Source organism: Conger conger, chromosome 7, assembly GCF_963514075.1.
Source record: "Conger conger chromosome 7, fConCon1.1, whole genome shotgun sequence".
Taxonomy (NCBI): Eukaryota; Metazoa; Chordata; class Actinopteri; order Anguilliformes; family Congridae; genus Conger; species Conger conger.
The window spans coordinates 9,818,574-9,839,361 of NC_083766.1; the positions used below are offsets into that span (position 1 = coordinate 9,818,574).

Sequence of the window (20,788 nt, forward strand, 5' to 3'; positions counted from 1 at the left end):
TTGGTTCTAGGGCAGCTCCTTTTAGCCTCCACACTTTGCTTTTGCCAACACTCTGACATTAGTCAATCTTGGTCTCTGTCCACCAGACACTTTTTCCAGAACTCTGGCTCCAGGCTCTTATCTTCAGTCATCAACCGTAGAGGTCTTCCTCGGCATACCGGCCCCATTGCCATTACTGAGCTCACCAGAGCTCCCCAGTGCTCACCAGAGCTCACCAGAGCTCACCAGAGCTCACCAGTGCTCACCAGTGCCCACCATTGCCCACCAGAGCTCACCAGTGCTCTCTTTCTATTGAAGTCTGGATGACAGATACGGATGACGCAACCTTTACCAAAGTGAAACAGTATTTTTAATTTTTTTACATTTTTATCAACCGACATATACGCAGTAAAACTCACCTGTTACCGTTTGCGTTTAGCTCATTCGGGCAGAGACAAAAAACGAATGAGCGAGAACATCACCCTCAGACCCCGCTTGGAAGGCAGAGGACATTAACAAAGACATTCTGCGGATTCCTGTGAAAGTCGGCGGCAGGAGGCTTTCAGCGACTCTTTTATTAAAGCCGCTCTCCACCTGAGACACGCCGCACAACGGCGCATTGTCCAGCAGCCCCTTTATTTCCGGAAAGGGAAGCGTGGCGGTTGGGAAAACCGAAAATCGTGTGAATCAAAGATATGACCAGGAGAGGCGAGGAGAAGGTCAGGACAGCGCAATGGCACAGACAAAGCTTCACCAGCGAAATGTTGCGATGCGCACACTAAAGCAAATGCAAAAAACTGAAAATTGTCTGTTTTTTTTTGTTGTTGTTTGCACTCTGTACTCCAGCAAACAAAAAGTTGAAATAAATCAGTCACTATGTGGTTAAAGTGAAGGCTTTCAGCTTTAATAAGAAAATGTTAATTTCATCCATAGTGGTTGAATTATGGAGATAAAATGTGTAAATTACTCTTTATACAAAAAGTAATTGGGCAATTGGCTGATCAAATGTTTCTCGCAAAAGGTCTACAGTTGATTCTATGAGTGGCAGTCTTGGAATCTTCTGTCGACCCCAGGATCAAATAAGTGTCAATGCCAGTAAAGCAGGCCATCATTAGACTGAAAAATCAGAAAAAATCAATCACATAGCCAAAAAAAAAAAATCATGGGGTGTCAAATTGCAATGGTGAGCTCAACATTGCCAAATGGCCTGGGAGATCATGGAAGGCCAGTATAGTGGATGACAGAAGAATCTTTTGAATGGTGACAAAAAATCATGACAAGGGTTCATCACAAGATGCAAACCCCTGGCAATCGTCAAGAGTACAACGGCCAGGTCACAGTTTGCAAAAACATACATAAAAAAAAAAACCTGGAACAAAGTGTTATGGGCAGATGAGATGAATATCAACCTGTATGTACCGTAGCGATGGAAAGAGGAAAGTGTGGAGGAAAAAAAGGTAGTGATGTCACTGCTTAGGGCAGCAGCCGGATGAATGCTGAAGTATACATGAACATCTTGTCTCCTCAGATCTAAGCATTGCCTCAAAACTGATTAGACAACGCTTCATCATACAGCAGGCTTTGCAACAAAATACTGAATATAACCACATTTCAGTTTTTGTAAATTTTTCCAATTACTTTTGGACCCCTAAAATTGGGGGGACTATGTATGAAAAGGGCTGTAATTCCTAGATGGTTCTCCAAATATGGATATAAAAACCCTTCAATTAAAGCTGAAAACTGTAGTTCAGGCGCTAGTTTAGGCTAATAGACTGCTAATCTGCATTCCATTAAATGGATAGATAGCTTGCTAATGTTTGCCAAGTGACTATAGCAACTTTGAGTTCAGTTCTGGATAAGAGTAATAGCATTGTTATATGGACAACACAACCATACTAACTTTGCATTGTAGGTTTAGTACAAATACACAGACAACGTGTGTTATAGCAGCTACCTACTCTAACACCATTCATCGAAACTTCTTGCAAACCTTGCATACCGTGTAACACGTTTGGCAGGTGATTACAGAAACATTTTACTTGCCTCCTCATTTTTGGATCCATTTTGTAAACATTGGCAGAAAATCGAATGCCTACATAGTATCTTCAGGTTAATCAGGTTTGCCACACATTCCAATGTATTGGGAAATAATTTGTTTACCATGCCTCTATTTTGTAAGATTTGCACACGCACAAACTCACACAACCACATGGACACTCACACAAACACACACACATGCATGCATGCACACACACACACACACACACACACACACACACAGCAAAGGGAAGAGGGGGGATTTTTGTCTCCTTCCACACAAGCGTTTGTTTGTGCTTTCCCGCAGCGCACAAAGCCTCATTCAAAAACGTTCCAAATTGAATTTGGAAGAATATATTATGGTGACAGGGCCTAAAAAATGCATGTGAAAATAGTTTATCTTGATTGTGACAAACTGTGGAGTTACAGAGTGCCGCTCGGACGGATGTCACACTTACCGCTGGGGCTGAACGCCATGCAGGATATGGGCTTATCATGGGCGGGGAAGTGGGCCACCACCCCTTCCCCATCAGAGTCATCGCTGACTATCACCTGAAACACAAGAGACACAGACTCTGAGGAGAGCAGTCTTCCTAATTTAACCTCAAACAAGGACACTGCAATTAGGCTTCCCTGAGCTCTATACAGTATTTCTCTCAATATACGGACATTCAATAAATTAAGTCAAATATACTTTATACTACAATATAATACACACTATATTATAATATTTTTCACTGCGACGTGTTTTTGTCATCCAAGACTCTTGTATTATATTTACAAATGTTCTAATATTTAAACTCTAAAAGGTTTAGGTTAAAGGTTATAAGAAAAACTTCTGTTTTGTTATTCTTCTGATGCTCAGATTTAAAACAAGTTTACATATGAATAGAAGTCACTTTCAACTCCAGGGAAAAAATTTAACTGTATCAACAATTAACAACCACCTCATAAATGTAGTGGGTCACATTACTAAACATATGAAATTATAGAAATGCACTGCTCTAAAGGGATATTTGGATATGTTTTGCATTATCGAGCCAATGCCATACAATGCTAATTTTAACTACGTGGACAGGCTGTTTGACATGAGCGGTAAGCAGCTGTGAGTACTAGAGAAATGTTTATGTGAGTCAGAAGGACAAAGCCTTACTTCTCACAGTTTCACTTGCATGTCAGCAGTGGCCAAACACTTACTGGAAAACAAAATGGGGTACAGCTTTCAAGCAGTAGAAGTGTAAATAAATGTGAAAATCTTAGTCAAAGTCCAATCTGAGAGAGATGCCCCTCTTTAGCTTATCAAAGTTAAAAATCACAAGACCTTATTACTGCAATGTGTGAGGGTTGTTGTCTAGAAAGTATGTGAAAGAAAAACAAACTACAGAATATAGGCATATAAAAAGATACACTTCTCCTCACCTCTTCTTATACTTACAATGCACTTAAGAGTACAAGCCACCCCCACTCCCAAAACAATATTTACAGTCAGTGACCACTTTATTAGGTAGACCTGTACACCAGCTTGTTAATGTAAATATTTAATCAGCCCATCATGTGGCAGCAACTAAATGCATAAAAGCATGGTCAAGAGGTTCAGCTGCTTTTTGGACCAAATTTCAGAATGGGGAAAAGAAAAGTGATCGAAGTGACGTGGAATGATTGTTGGTGCCAGACAGGGTGGTTTGAGAAGGGCCAGATTGGTCAAAGCTGACAGGAAGGTGACAGTAACGCAAATAAACATGCATTACAACAGTGGTAGGCAGAAGAGCATCTCTGAACAGCTCAAACCTCAAAGTGGATAGGCTAGAGCAGCAGAAGACTAAAAAGTCTAAAAAAGAAGTCCACTAAATATTAATATAAAGTGATCAGCTGTATAATGCATGAGTGGCAGCTACATGTGTCAGCAACATTAACCCAAAAAATACAGCATATCTGCAAATAGATACAAAACATCTGTACAATCGCCACAGGTATTCTAAATCCATAAAAAATTATGACATGACATAGTGCTTCGGTTTATCTCTTCTACGCTCCTGTGAAGGAAGAGTTTAGGCCACAAGGCAGTTACACTAAACAATAAATAATATACAAATGGAACAATGCAGGACAGCCATTAAGTGAAAAACCAAATATGACTGCAGCAACTCCCTTTAGGGAACGGCTCCCAAGACTGAAGCAACATTCTTGTGCATGGACGAAGCATTAATCTGGCAATGAATCATACTCCGAATAAATCTGTCGCGCTGGCCTGAAGTATAGATTTAAAGAAAAGGTCAAACGTTTGCACACAGAGTCGCGGCGGAGAATGCGCGGAAGCCACGCCCCCACAGGACTACCTGCGCACAGCTGTGTCCGTTACCCTGGAGATACCCCCCCACCCCCCCACCCGACCCTCTCCTCCATTCCGGCTCCTTCCGTGACCGCATCTCCAGCAACACTCAAAGAGTCGCACCTGGGAGGTCTGGCCGCTACATCAAACCGCACTCTGCCTCGCTCCCTGCGACCCTTCGGCAATCAGATCGCTGTCTCCGCCGCCCGCCAAAAACGCTCACACCTCTGCGCCCGGGAAAAGTCGTCGCGCCCGTCCCCCGCACCCCGCCGACACGCTCGAGTGGGATGCACTCAACGAGATAACCCCCACAACCACGACAAGAGCGGGAGCCCAGACTGTCTGCTCCTAATGGAGGCTCTCTCTTACAGCACCTCTGTCTCCTCCAACACATACTGTAGCTACGCTAGCACACCCTAACACACCACACATACTGTAGCTACGCTAGCACACCCTGACACACACCACACATACTGTAGCTACGCTCGCACACCCTAACACACCACACATACTGTAGCTACGCTAGCACACCCTAACACACCACACATATCTACACTGCTACGCTAGCACACCCTAACACACCACACATACTGTAGCTATGCTAGCACACCCTAACACACCACACATATCTACACTGCTATGCTAGCACACACCACCCTGACATACACTACACATATTGTAGCTACGCTAGCACACCCTAACACACCACACATATCTACACTGCTATGCTAGCACACACCACTCTGACACACGCCACACATACTGTAGCTATGCTAGCACACCCTAACACACCACACGTATCTACACTGCCACGCTAGCACACACCACCCTGACACACACCACACGTACTGTAGCTATGCTAGCACACCCTAACACACCACACATATCTATCTGCCACGCATGGACAAATACATACTCTTGCACACGTTTGGACACACACATTCTCTAGCTAGCACACACCACACGCAGCTACACTGCTACGCTAGCACACACCACCCTGACGCGCCTAGCCCCAAAAAAAAAACAAACAAAACAAAAAAGCGGTTACCAATCCATTTTTATGCACACATTTCATGTCAAACCCATGATTTAGAAAGACAGGGTTTTTTTTCTGGTGTCTGTTTGCTCTCGTGTGGAGAGGCTCTATTACGTTTCTGGGAAGAAAGGGACAAAAGCCACCCGCCACGCAGATCTGGCACTGCCACTCTTGCCTGGGGTCCCAAACAAACAATTACACTGTCATTTCAGAGACAGATCTGACTCAGAGGAAGCCCAACTGCCTTTCTGTTCTACAGCCACTTCTGACAAGTGGAAGGCTGGTTTTGGCTTAAAGTTTGCAAAATGATTTGCAATGATTGATATGCACTGCTACAGAGACCAGGGGTGGGGGGTCTGGGGGGGTAAACGAGATGTGCACTTATTGTGTCAGTTCTGGAAAGGCCACACTAAGTTTCCACCCATGTACAATTTATTCATTTTCGGGCTGTGTGCAAGACCTTGAGAAAGCTGCACAAGAGGCCATCGTGTTAAATTTGTCCATAGAACAGATAATAACCAAGTCCAGACATTAGGGGACTGGGGCAAACAGTGATAAAACCGGCAGAGTGTTTATAATGGGATCCAGCCCAAACAAAAAAGAAACCCCCCAAAAAAAAAAAACAATAATAACTAGCCTCGCGCTCAAACAGAGACGTTTATTTCAGACAAAAAAACGTCTCGTCGACACAAACCAGATCCCTTTATTACGGCTAACGAGGACAATGTTGCTCTGTCAGGGAATCCCGTCGTGTCCTTTGAAAGAGAATTAGCGCGCGGCTACGTCTGCGCGGTAATCCCATTACACGGGAGCCTGTGGGACTCGCCGCTCCCCAATCTGGGGTCAGCCTGTCGTGTCTCTTCCCCGGAGGAACAAAGGGGGCGGACGAGAGGCCAAAATGGCGGTGACCTGTGCATTAGTGCGCCTCTCCCCGCACCGACACCCCTCAGCCCGGGCCCCTCAGACATCCCCAATCTCCAGCTCTATTTTTACTCAGGACACACTGCCGAGACGCTCCCCAGAGAGTGCCCCTGGCCGGCTGTGGTCCGTTCTGGCGCATTCTGGATCATTCTGGGGCATTCTGGGGCATTCTGGGGCTTTCTGGCGCATTCTGGATCATTCTGGGGCATTCTGGGGCTTTCTGGGGCATTCTGGGGCATTCGGGGGCCGCTCTGGGACGCTCTGGCGCAGTGCAGAGGAACTCCGCCCGGTTGGTATGTTTCGGTTCATTAATTGGAAGTGCAGTTCACCATCGCCCTTCTGAAGTCCTCCAATTCTTCATTTATGTCCGAGACGCCTGTGACTTTTGGCAATGTTACGCAACGCGCAAGACGCCACAAAGAATATTTAAGCCAGCTGAGGGCTGTATAGCAATGTCCCACCAGACTAATGCAAACATCTGAAGCCAGTACTGCACACTCCGCTCCATCTGGTGACAGTGCGTATTATCCCCAGTTTTCCATTTAATGGCAATTCACACACTATGTACGTGTCAGCAGACACGTCTTTAATAGATCGGCCAATGGCCAATTTGGGGACAATGGCTATTTTATTAATCATTACTGCGATCGTCTAAATCAAATCAATGACCATTCATGGCATATTGTATTTTTATTACTTTTGACTTCCGCAATAATACTCTTTCACATGGTAACCTTGACATTTTTTGCTTGTTTGTGCATGCCCTGGTGTGTAACAGGCAGGAGGGTGTACAGACCATAGGCACATTACTATCTTAAACTTAAAATAGCAATGAAATTGCGACATGGCTTAAGACCAGGTTTTGGTTGGTCATAACGAAAAAACATTTTCAGCAGCATCAAAATGGCAATACGCTGACCATTACAATGACCTCACCTCATTTTACCAGGATGGCCTGCCACATTTGCGCACATAGTAATTTCCTATCATTTAACAGAGTAGGCGCCGGATGGGAAAAGGACAACAGCATCTGTCTGAAACTAGCAAAGACACTTGTGTTGGGTTACCAGCATGCCTGCAGAGCCCAAGAAGTACTCGTGTTGAGGAAGGTAGCTAGAGCGTGACATTTTGTACTTTTGACATGGTGTTGTTTTTTACTTTTCATTGAAATTAAGTAAATATTATGATCAATAAACAACACAAATGTCAGACACTGACACATGATTTGCTCAAAGAAACAAAAGCATTTTTTTGTTGTGGTTCAAGTTTTTTTCTTGTAATCTTTAGAAAAAAGACCATGTTTATAGAACATATTTTCTCCTGCATTTCCACAGTTCATTCATCGACCACTCATTTTCCTAGTACACTCAGAGCAGAGCATCTCTCCGTTTCTTCCAGCGGAGGAAAACACTCAGGGAGTATTCACAGTATCACAGAAACTTTTATTTCTTAAAAACTAACATGAAACTGCAGAGACTGTGGCCGTGTGAATCAGCTTACTTAGGCCACTGATGAATGCCCAGTACCCCTCTCTACAGGTGCTGGAGGGCGGAGGGGTTATTTAAACCGTAAAGCAGTACATGAACATGACCACAGTGTATCCCTTTCAGTCCATCTGACATTTGTGCGTGCCGTGACCCCCTCGTGTGTCATTACCGGGAGCGGGGGCAGGAAGTTCTTCAATGTCACGCGTCTGGCAGAGACGCTGACGAGAGTCCCTGGGGATTAGGGCCATTTTGTCAGTTTGGAATGGCTACACTTATGAGATGGTGACGACAGCCTTTATAGCCGGGGACAAACCCGAAGGTGTAATCTTCCGAGACCGGGAAAGTCTTAAGGCCGGTTTATAGTCCAGCGACGGAGTGTCGCTCGACTGAAATCGCAGAGCGTTCATGAACATTCTATTGTCGCACTACAGACTGCGGTCTGCTGGTCTTCAAACGCACTCCAGTCACCCAGAGTATAAACCGCTACAACCAGCGACATTCATTTGATTGGTTGCAGCAACGCTGTGTCTATAAACTGGCCTTTGAACTCCAATTCAATATAATAAAGTCTTAAGCTGAAAAGTTCTGCGGTAAATATATATAAATATAATGAAATAAATATAATATAATAATATTTCTACTATAAAATAAATAAAACTGACTGCGGAATCCTTTGGGCATATGTAGCGGCCTAGAATTTCTGCCCCATGTTAAGCTGAGAGGAACAGTCACATTTTAACCGGTGAAGAGCAGGAACGTTTAACCCCCCCACGTTACCTGCCCCTCCCCGACGGCCTGCGTGTCGATGACGGTGACCACACCGGGGGCGTGGGGGCTACGGCGGGGGCCGCTGTGGGGGGCCCCCTCCTCCTCGGGCGGGGCAGAGGGCACGGTGCCCGCCAGCTGGGTCACGACCTTACCCACCATGGTCAGCCCCGACTTCAGCGTCTGAGAGAGAGAGCGAGAGAGCGAGAGAGAGAGAGAGAGAGAGAGAGAGAGACCCACAATAAACAAACATGTACATATGTACTGATTTATTATTGTTATGGTTGCTGTTATTGTTATTACTGTCCTATTTATCATCACTTTTATTTTAATATTATTATTGTAATATTATTTGCATTGTGCATATGTAGGCAATAAATATGTTTGTATTTCATGCCAATAAGGCAATTTCAATTTGAATCTGAGAGGGGGGAAGAAAGAGAGAGCGATAGAAAGAGAACAAAACTGAGATAGAGAGAACGAGTGACAGAATGAGATGGAAATTGAGAGAGATGGATGGATAGACAGATGCCTAGATGGAAAGATGCCGTAGATATATGCATAGAAGGACAGATACTGTAGACAGATAGAGAGAGAGAGAGATGTGACAGGGAGAGGGAGAAAGGAACAGAGAATGTACTTGATCTAATAGACACTCCCATTAAAACTTCCAGACAAGACGCAATGTGCATCTGAATGCTTCATTGTGAAAATTGAGCACGTCTACGCTACCACAAAGACAGCCTGGACAAAATGAATGCACAGGCACCCTAATGCATCCGAGCATTCCCTTACTGAACCCTAACTGAAGGCTGCAGCCATTCTCACACGTCCGCTCAAAGCATGACCGAGCACGGGACGAAAAGGGGCCCATCTTATCTCCATTCCGAGAGATCTTGCCGTTAGAATGACGATGACGGTGGTGAAGAGGGCCATCGGCCGGGGGCCGCAGCAGAAGCCGGGCGGGGGGGGGCAGGCTGCCACGGGGCCCCGGGGCCGAGGGGAGATCAATGGGAACTGTTTTGATTAGCACTAAAAACTCTAACTGCGATGATTAGAAAACACATTAGCGTTGATCAATCGAGAGGCAAACGGTTTCTCTTAATAATTGATGGCCGGCAATTTACACGCAGTCTGTTAGTGGCTGGACCGGGGCGTCCCTGCCAGAGCCTAACAAGCAGAGGCGCCAGGTCGTATCGACGGCGCTGCCTCTCCTGAATGCCTGAGTGGGCTCCCCGGGGGCCTGAGGCTCACACAGCGGCCCACTCCATTAAGCCAAGACAGGGAAGAGACCCCACTTAAGTCCCGGCGGCCATTTTACAGAGCCGCGGCCAGCCTGACTACAAGCCCCCCGCACCGCCTCCTCTTAAGCGGGGAGAGGGAGGGAGAGGGAGTGCTGGGAGACTCGACTGTGTGTCTCCCCCCCGCCGTCGCAAGAAAGGACCGTCTTAACAAGTGTTTTAGTCTCGTAATAAGACTTAAGAGCTTATTTTTATTCTCTCAAGTAGAAAACATTAGCTTGTTTTATGTTAATGTTTGCTTGACATGTGAAAACATTAGCTTGAGAAAGCTTAAAATGAGTTGAACCATCTCACCTTATTTAGCACCCTGAGGGAGTACACACACCCAAAACTGAAAGCAATCATTAAAAGAAATAGCTGTACACTGTAATATGTTCCGAAGTAATTTAGGAAAAGATTTATCAAAAAATCTACGTTGTCTTCTGTGTACACCCTGAAGAATACACTGTGTGTCGTAACGGCATTTTTCTTTGCAATAAATTACTTGGCAGCAAAATAGAGGACGCAACTTTCTTTTTTTTCTTTTTCTTATTTAGCAAAAAAGTAAAAGAAATACGATTTTTCAATACATAAGTCACAATACAAGACTGAAGAACTTGTTGTGAGTGACTTTCGCAGTGTCCCTGCGCCCCCTCCTTCCCCGTCTCGCTCTCCATTCAGACTCCTGCGCTCCCCTCCCCAGCCCCTCCTCTCCCGCCACGCGTGATTTATCTAGATCCCGTATGAAGTAAATCTGAAGCAACGTGTGGCTCGTCCCTCGCCAGGGAGGGGGTGCGGGTATTGGGTGAATGAGAGCACCCCCCCCCCACCTGACCGGCCGGCGCGGCGGCACTCAGACGGCGGCCGGGCGGCGTGTCGGCCGCGGGGACGCGGTGATAAATCACGGCTGGCGGGCGGGAGGGCGGCAGACGGGCGGTCTGCGCGTCTCGGCTCTTTAACCTGGTTTTCTCCCCCTAACCTCCGCCGCCGAGCGCCCCTTTGATGCGCCCTCCATTAGGGCTAATGGCCCTCCTCTCACGTCGGTCGCTGGAGCTCGTTAGGAGGCCGGCGAGGCAGCGGGGGCGGGGGGTGGTGGAGCACGCGCGCGCTTAATAAATCAATTAACTGCCTCGGGGGTTAAGAGGAGACCCAAACCATCGGGGAGGAGCCCCGGTACTGCTGCATCAACAGAAGAATTAATTCTGGTTGGTATCGGAAGGCCTTCGCATTGGCTGGGAGAGAGCGGTGCCCCCCCGCCCCTTTTCCACGGCGGTATACTGTATGGAACAGCCGCGGTAGGGGAACGGGGGAAGATTCCTGTCCCTGTATCTCATGGCCAAATGCAGCACAAAGGCAAAAGCAGAACTACAACTTATTTTAAAAGCTGTGACAGTGATAGGTTTGGCATTATATCCCATACTTGTTTATTTACGGAACAGCAGTTGTCAGAAATACTTGAAACGTATTCTGGATTCAGCAGAGTCAGACCAAACCAAGAACCTTTGCGGGGATTACTTTTTATCGGATTCCAAGCCTTGATCAGGAATGTTCAATAAATATTACAGGAGGAATGTAGTGAATCTGCAATACCCATGAAGTAGGCTGAAGTGTATCAATCCTGTGGTGTTTGAATTTGCATGTTTGTTGACTTCAAAAGCTCCTGATCTCACACTCCCTGCTGCTATTCTACCATTGTACCAACTGATTATAATACTGATAAGATCCAGGGAATGTGTAGCCAGCAGACTTACTGGCATCAGAGACAGATTTCTTACAGCATTGCGAGGCTTGTATTAAGGTCTGCCCACCAAGAACTACAGTGCAGTCTGTAAGTATTTGGACAGTGGTACAATTTGTGTTCTTTTGGCTCTATAATCCAACACATTGGATTTGAAATGAAACAAAATGAATAAGAGGTTACAGAGCTAATTCACCTTTAATTTGAGGGTATTTGCATCCATATTGGGTGATCATCTAGGAATTAAATCCCTTTTTAAACATAGTCCCCCCCATTTAATGGGACAGTTGGTTCTCTACTAGGTCAAGGAAGACCTCTACAGAGACAGGTGATGACCACTGAATTCTCAACATAATGAAGGCAAACCCACAAACACCTTCACAAAGAGATTTACAGATGCTACATTGCAAGATGCATACCACTAGTTAGCTTCAAAAACATGGTGGCCAGGTTCAAGTTTGCCAAGAAGTACCTAAAAGAACCTGTAAAGTTCTGGAACAGGGTAATGTGGACAGACCGAGACCAAGATTGAATTGTATGAACGTGATGAGAAGAGCAAACTGCAGAGCCCAATAACCGAAGCGCCCCGCCCCTTATATGTGAAACATGGTGGAGGGGTGTTATAGTTTGGGCATGTATGGCAGCCACAGGTGCCGGCACACTCGCCTTCATCGGTCATGTAACTGCTGACAGCAGCAGCAGAGTGAATTCTGAAGGGTACTGAAGCATCTTAGTTCAATCAAATGCCTCCAAGCTCATTGCACTGTCCTTTATCCCACAGCGACGTAACGATCCCAAACACACACCACTGCTCTCTTTCTTCTCAATGATGTTCCAAACTGTTTTTTTTTTTGGTAAGCCTATTGTTTGGCTTATGTCTCTAACATTTGTTTTCTTATTTCTCAGCCTCATAATGGCTTCCTTAACCTACATTGTTGCAACTCTGGTCCTCATGTTGACAAACAGCAATAACACAAAGGCAACCAAAACCCTTGAATCAAGACTAGGCCAGCACTAAGCAAGTAATTGAATATGCCGGTCTTATCAGAAACAGCCGAGAAGCCAACAATTCCTTTTAGTCGCCTAAATGACTATGTATAAAGTCAAAATAACACAAATTGTTCCACTTACCACATACTTATGGACTGCACTGTAATGATAACTATAATGGGAACGATATGAGCATTTGCACAAACTATAACATAAATAGTCTCTTGATTATGTCACCTGCCATTTTGAACTCTGTAAATTCAGATGGATTGGCTGTCAGAGTTTTTCATCGTTCATGCAGCAGGAAAAACATCCTAATTATAGCATTTGTCGCTGTTGTTATAGTTGTGAGTGAGAACAATTTTTATAACTACATATTTATAATTGTCGTCATAGTTCTTGGTGTGGATGGGCCTTAAGAGGGGTTTGGTGTTTAGGGACCCCCCCGAACCGGGCCCCAGGCTGGCGGGAAGCAGGGGGGAAGGGTGGGAGGGGTAGGGTGGAGTCAGGACGAAGGTGCAGCAGAGGGACTCACTTTGGCAGCACTAATGACCGTGGCGGTGTAGGACTGAGCGCTGTCTCCACACGCTCCCCCGCGAGACTGATGGCACTGGATCAACTGAGAGAGAGAGGGAGGGAGAGAGGGAGGGAGAGAGAGAGAGGGAGGGAGGGGAGAGAGAGAGAGAGAGAGAGAGAGAGAGAGAGAGAGAGAGAGAGAGGGAGAGGGAGAGGGAGATAGAGAGGGAGAGGGGGAGGGAGAGAGAGAGAGAGAGAGAGAGAGAGGGAGGGAGGGAGAGAGAGAGAGAGAGAGAGAGAGAGAGAGAGAGAGGAGAGGGAGGGAGAGAGAGAGGAGAGAGAGAGGGAGCGAGAGAGAGAGGAGAGAGAGAGGGAGGGAGGGAGGGAGGGAGAGAGAGAGAGAGAGAGAGTGAGAGAGAGAGAGGGAGGGAGGGAGAGAGAGGGAGAGAGAGAGAGTGAGAGGGAGAGAGAGAGGGAGAGAGAGGGAAAGGAGGGGGAGAGTAACAGGGAGAGAGAGGGAGAGAGAGGGAAAGTAACAGGGAGAGAGAGGGAGAGAGAGAGGGACAGAACAAGACAGATGGAGACAGAAAGGGGGGATGAGAAGAGGCAGGAAGAAAACAGGAGACAGAAAGTGGAGAAGGAATGAGAGAGAGAGAAAAAGGGAATGCAAAAAAGCAAGACAAAAAAGCAATATATAGACAAAGAGACAGGGAGAGACCGAGGAAGAAGAGAAATAAAAATATAAATCATATGACAGTTAGAAAACAGGTGGGAACAAGAGCAAGAGAATGGGGGCGATAGAAAAAGAAATGACAGAAAATGGGGAGAGAGAGAGAAGCACAGACAGATGGTCACAATCATTATCATACCAGAACACTATACACCATCATCATCAGCTCAGCAGGCCTGTGCTACCTTTGAACCTGGGTGTGACAGCTTAGCAAAGCAAGGCAGCCCCGCCCAGGCCCCACAATGCACCACAGTAAAACCGTTCACACCGCAACTTCCTTTGGTTCCCCATATTATCCCTTCCACATCTGGCCAGCACAAGCTAGCCATAGCCAGCCTCACACACATAACCCCCCCCAAAAAAGTCTAACTCCCCCAAAGAGATATCACAGAAAAATTAAAACTCCACCGCATTTCCACTTCCACTTTAATTTCCTCATATTGGTTTTTCCTCGTACTCCTGAGATGACTTGCGGGTCCAGACAGATTATACAGTCGTAATAAAATACATTTTATGAATGGAAATAGAAAAGGCAGATGCCCGGGCAAGCGGTGGAAACGCGTGTTAAGTATGTGTGAGCGACGGGGCTAGGCCCGCTAGGCTAAGCTAGGCTAGGCTAGGCTAGGCTAGGCTAAACTCCTACCTTGTTCTCGGCGTACGCTAGCCAGCGGCCTCCCAGAGCCATGGGGTTGAGGCTGGGTCCCGGACAGGGATAGCAGCCTGAAACGCAGAGGCAGACACCCCCCTGTAAGACAGCCAGCCACGGACCACCGGTCCGCAACACCCCGGGGAGGCTGACAGGGCCTATTCCTGCAAGCGCTAACACAATAACTGAACATTCACAACACCTGCTCGCCTCAGACAACTCACCGACATCCTGCTCTCACCACACCAGAATTCAATTACATTCTGGCCTCACTTTAAACGGAGTACATTCAACAGCAATGAAAAGATAGGGTGAATCGCTGAACGAACATGTAATACAATGTAAGGAAACTGTTTTGAATTGCGTTCCCATCTGTGTGTATATTACACAGTTAATGACTAAAGCAATTTTGTAACCAAAACAAATAAAAGTGTACTGCACCAGATGACTGTGGAAACACAAAATGGCTGCTCATAATGGAACCCTTTTACCTTTCCTTTGATTTGTGCCGGGAGTCTTGTTTAGGCAGATTGAATTGAAGTTAATGTATTGTACTATGTGCAGGGGACCTGACACTACAGCTCTGTCATCCGGAGAACAGTCAGAGGAGAGGTTAGGCAGACGTGTATCCATCCGAGCCGATTACAGGACCTAAATGGAGGCTCTGCCAGCCAGACTGGCCAGTGGATGGAGCCTGGCTCCTGTACTGATTACCTGTCAGACAGACTGACCCGACAGGAAATACCACAGTCATAAACAAGGAAGGTGGAAGACTTACTGTAACGAGTGGACATAACTCACACACGTCCACGCGCATGCGCGCACAAAATAAAAACACACACACACACACATATAAATACAAACACACACACACACACACACACACACACATATAAATACAAACACACACACACACACATAAATACACACACATGCAAACACACACACATAAATACAAACACACACATATACTCGCATACAAAATATAAACACACACACACAAACAAAATACACACAAATGCAAACACACACACAAATATGAAGACACACATAAACAACCAAAAAAAACAAATACACATAGAATACAAAACACACACACACCCCCCACACACAAACACACAAATACAGACACAGACACACACATACACCCACCCACCAATCCACGCATACACACACACACACACACACACACACACACACTGCTAAGTGTACCCATGTGTACATGTAAAATTGCTCACATGGCTAAACACACACAGACGGGGGTCGTGCGAGTGCAGGCTGCTGAGCGAAAAGCTGGAGGAGTGCACACCATCCCTCTCTCTCTCTCCCTCTCCCTCTCCCTCCCTCCCTCCCTCTCTCTCTCTCTCTCTCCCTCCCTCCCTCCCTCCCTCCCTCTCTCCCCCTCTCCCTCTCTCTCTCTCTCTCTCTCTCCATGCGCACACACAGTAATTTGGCGCTCAGGCCCGGGATCAGAAGCGGGCAGAGCAGCGCTTGAGGTAAGCCGCACTCGCAGAGAACGCCAAAACCTTTCTTTCCATTCCGAGCCGGCGGGATCCAGCGCAGTGAGATAACACGTGTCCAACACATCCTCCGGGGAGGGGCCGAGGGTCACCAACCTCGCATTCATCCCGGAGCGGAGAGAGAAGCGCTCGAAACGCTCTCCGCCCGGCGTGGGGGGAGGGAGCGCAAACAGCTGCGTAAACTGAGGAAGCTATAAAGCAGCCGCCGTGTCTTTAATTACCGCCCCGCCAAACACACACACTCGGCCAGTGAAACACACACACACTCGGCCAGTGAAACACACACACACACGGCCAGCGAAACACACACAGGGCCAGTGAAACGCACACACACGGCCAGCGTAACACACACACACGGCCAGTGAAACACACACACACTCGGCCAGTGAAACACACACACACTCGGCCAGTGAAACACACACACACTCGGCCAGTGAAATACACACACACTCGGCCAGTGAAACACACACACACTCGGCCAGTGAAACACACACACACGGCCAGCGAAACACACACAGGGCCAGCGAAACACACACAGGGCCAGCGAAACACACACACGGCCAGTGAAACACACACACAGGGCCAGCGTAACACACACACACGGCCAGCGTAACACACACACACGGCCAGCGAAACACACACACACACGGCCAGCGTAACACACACACGGCCAGCGAAACACACACACACGGTCAGCCAACCCCAAACACATACACTCAGACCGAGAGCCACCCCAAGACACACACACACACTCAACCAGGACCGAGAGCCAACCCAAAACACATACACTCAGACCGAGAGCCACCCCACGACACACACACACACTGAACCAGGACCGAGAGCCACCCCGAAACACACACACTCGGCCAGGACCGAGTGCCACCGCGAACCAGGCCCGGGAGTCCCGTCTGTTTAGAGCAGGGGTGTCACACTCCATCACTGCAGGCCCAAACACAGGCTGAGTTACCCTCCAGACAAACCCCACCGCCATAATTCCTCCAGTTACCGGACAACATAGTTACGTGGTTGACGATACAGTATCACTGCAAAAAATCCTTTCTTAACAAGTGTAAGAACAAGTCTTGAGGGTGTCTCGGTGGCGCAGCCTGTAGAGCACTGACCGCATGCTCATTGCGAGCCGCGACGTCGGCGGTTCGAATCCGACCGTCCGACATTTGTCGCATGTCTTCCCCTCTCTCTCGCTCCCATTCTTCCTGTCTCTCTATACTATATACTGTCCAATAAAGCTGAAAAAGGCCTAAAAAATAATCTTTAAAAAAAAAAAAAAAAAAAAAAAAAAAAGAACAATATAGTCTTATAGTCTTAGATTTTCTCTGAAGTAGACTATATTAGCTTGTTTTTTAAGTTAGAATGATTTGTAAAAACATGCTAAGTTCCTGTGCTGACAAAGGACAAGCCGACGGGATAAACAATGCAGTATCTGAACAAGAGTTATATTAGCAGGAAAAGCACGTGTGTATATGCAGCAGCTATGGGTGGGATTTTCAGAACATAAAAAGGCCACAAGGTTTAAAAAAGGTACAGTACAGCCTCTATAGTTTTTATTAAATACTGTAACGTACACTGTGGATAGATATCTTATGGAATTCTGGGGTGGCATTAAGCAACATTTCTGGCTTTAATATGCAGAAAAATAATCTTAGCCCTCAATTTTAGAGATTATTCTTTATGTTTGGCAAAACATGTTATCGTGGACATCGGTGTGCACTGTTAACAAGTAGCCAAAACAATAAGCAGCAAGAAAAAAGCAGGCAAGCAATTACTGAGAAAGGAGAACTGCCCTGACACCAACGTACAGGAGTATCACCAAGAACACACTGAACAAAAGCATTAGCATTAGCTATGGGCACAGCTTCTGTTACTCTGTCACACACTACTGGTTCACTAAAACAGACGAGTCAATAAATGGGTAACACTTCACAATAAGGTTACATCAATTGGTATTAAATGGTAAATGGTTGGAATTTATATAGCGCCTTCATCCAAAGCGCTGTACAACTGATGCTTCTCTTTCACCCATTCATATACACACTCACACACCAACGGCGATTGGCTGCCATGCAAGGCACTGACCAGCTCGTCAGGAGCATTTAGGGGTTAGGTGTCTTGCTCAGGGACACTTCGACACAGCCCGGGCGGGGGATCGAACCGGCAACCCTCCGACTGCCAGACGACTGCTCTTACTGCCTGAGCCATGTCGCCCCTATTATTATTATTAACAAATGTAGTTGCCAACTAACTGCTCAGAAGTTGATAGGTACAGCTTTGCTTATGTATATGCGCATCATTAATTCATGTTAACAACTACATTAGTTCATGCCAATTCATGTACCCTTATCGTAAAGTGTGACCAACAAAGGAAAGGCGTGCGTCCGCCACGCTGAAAGATCATCTGGTCTCACTTGAACACAAGTGGCAGAGAGGAGAGCTCTGATTTGTTGGTTTCCTCTAGTCTGCAGCATAAGCTCTGGCAGATTTAATAGGCAAACGGTGCAGAGTTTATTAAATCAGACCAAACTTCCTGCTTCGTGGTGCAGTTGATCAAAGAACAAAAGCGAGTAGGCTCGTCCTGCGCGTTTGGTTTGCTTCAGAAATCAACAAGCTGGAATGGAGGAAACGCGATACGTGCCGACAAATGAGCTTTACTTACTTGTGACAAAGAATTTTTTCGCGAAAGTACAGCTGTCGAACGCGGCGATTTTCTCCTGCAGGCCAACAACAAGGATCCTGTAAGAGGGAAAATATAGATTGTAGTTCAACTATTATGTGATAATAAACAGAAATCACTTTGTAGCACTTAAGAAGCAACTATATCAACAAATCAATGATGAAATGATGAATCAATGATGAAATCTATGGTGTTTTCATACCAAAAATTGTTTTGCAAAATTGTTCTCATGAGTACACAACCATCAGGAATTACAGTATACGACATATAGAAAGCAGCGATGAGTGGTTTGTGATGGACAGAAATTAGCAGGATGAGTAATATGTGGTGCTTGCTGTACTGTACCGTTTGTTACAGTGCAGGTCATAAATGGGCGTTTTGAACTGAATGGACTTGACCATCTCTCCCGTCCGTAGAGAGTAGAGATCCACACAGCAGTAAGGGGGGCTTGTTCTGTAGGAAATATATTTACTAATGACAGGGGCAACAGGACACACGCAAACACACACACACATACATACAAACTTGCACACCCCCACACAAACACAAACACACCCACAAACTTAGACGTACACACACACACACACACACATTGTATACATGCTCTGGAATACCCCCACATCAGACGTGCTCACACACACATAATATACATACACATGTTTCATCATTTTTTTCAAACACGTCAGGTATTTAAGTGCTCTTTTGGGTACTGGTACGGAGACCTAACAAATGTAGGAGAAAGCCTGAGCCAGGGCAGAAAGTAGTGGGCATTTCACACGTTAGTCCTCAGCCAGTTTCCCCTCTCCGTTGGCACAGACCGCGACAGCATATTAACTAGTGTCACCCAGAGGATTGGGTGTCCTCTCCCACACCCCCTGTGAGTGGCTAGGCCAGTCCGTCTCTGCAAGCAACGCACTCTGGTACATTTCCAGATACGGGTAAATGCCCCACCAATCTGTGAAAGTGGTGGGATTAAGGAGGATTCTAGTCCATTACAAATCACCCAAAAAAAATAAATAAAAAAAATAATCAAATCTCATTTTAAATCTCATTTAGAGCGAGTTGGCATTAAACACAGCGCCCACTCACCTTCTGCGAGGCGCTGGTTTCACTGCAGCTACAACATGACCGATGATTACCCTCGGTGTGACAGAGGCTGTGCTTAGAAAAGAAGCACACCAATTCACTCCTCTGCAAATGACTGTACACACTTCAGACTAACCTCTCCAACTTGTGGTGCTGGTGCCAGTAACTTTTGCAACAGGTGGAAAAATTTGGTGGCCCATTCACAAAATTTGGTGGCGCAACATTTTGCTGAGGCAACGCACATTTAAACTAGGGTGCAAAGTTATTTTTTGCTCCATTTTGCAGGGATCTATACGATTTGTCATTACGGAGTACATGAAAAAAAAAGTTGAAGGCAGAAATCATTTTATTTAAGTATAACTTACATTAAGCATAACAAACACTGTTTTCCTACAAGCTTCCACTTAAAAAAAAAATCTCTCCGAGCACCACAAGGCTCCTCAGCAAGGCCTCCTACTCCTTTTCCCTGGTTAAACCAACTCTGAACTCACTCCCTCACAATGAAATTCCTCTAGGCTGTCCCTCAGTGCTGATTCTGAGTGTTACAGTGACAACGTTTTTTTGTAGGCCAACCCGGAAGTTTCTATAAAGACTGTGGTTATATGCTAGAAAAGTTCCTAACAAGTTGCTATATTGAAACTACAATGGTTGTCACATTAGTATGAAAATTGAGTGGTGGTTGGTGGATGCAACCGATATTGTAGTTTTAATTGTGGTTGCATAGGAGTATTTGTAGTAAAATTTTTAAGTATCATACTGTACATCAACAAACTACAGATCTGTAGGTCTCAAACTACCGACCCATGTGTCTCAGACTACAGACCCATGTCTCAAACCACCGACCCATATGTATGTCTCAAACTACCGACCCATGTGACTCAAACTACAGACGCATGTCTAAAACTACAGAGACATATGTATCACACAACAGACCCATATGGCTTTGATTTAAAAAATGCTGTTATTATACTTCAGCAGATAAAAGTTATGAGAAATGCATCTCCACAGAAAACCTGACAATCCCTCTTCTCCAAGTGGC

At 46.0% G+C, this 20,788-nt stretch overlaps 1 protein-coding gene across 1 annotated transcript in view; it reads right to left on the bottom strand.

Moving 5' to 3' along the window:
- The window catches only part of LOC133132874 (BCAS3 microtubule associated cell migration factor-like), a 288,152-nt gene that overhangs the window by 239,012 nt on the left and 28,352 nt on the right, over positions 1 to 20,788 (bottom strand). The window contains exons 8-13 of the mRNA XM_061248658.1: positions 19,009 to 19,116; positions 18,646 to 18,722; positions 14,452 to 14,528; positions 13,098 to 13,181; positions 8,567 to 8,737; positions 2,475 to 2,568 (exon numbers count right to left, since the gene is read on the bottom strand). Coding sequence (XP_061104642.1) covers positions 2,475 to 2,568; positions 8,567 to 8,737; positions 13,098 to 13,181; positions 14,452 to 14,528; positions 18,646 to 18,722; positions 19,009 to 19,116 — 611 coding nt within the window. The remainder of the gene's footprint in view (positions 1 to 2,474; positions 2,569 to 8,566; positions 8,738 to 13,097; positions 13,182 to 14,451; positions 14,529 to 18,645; positions 18,723 to 19,008; positions 19,117 to 20,788) is intronic.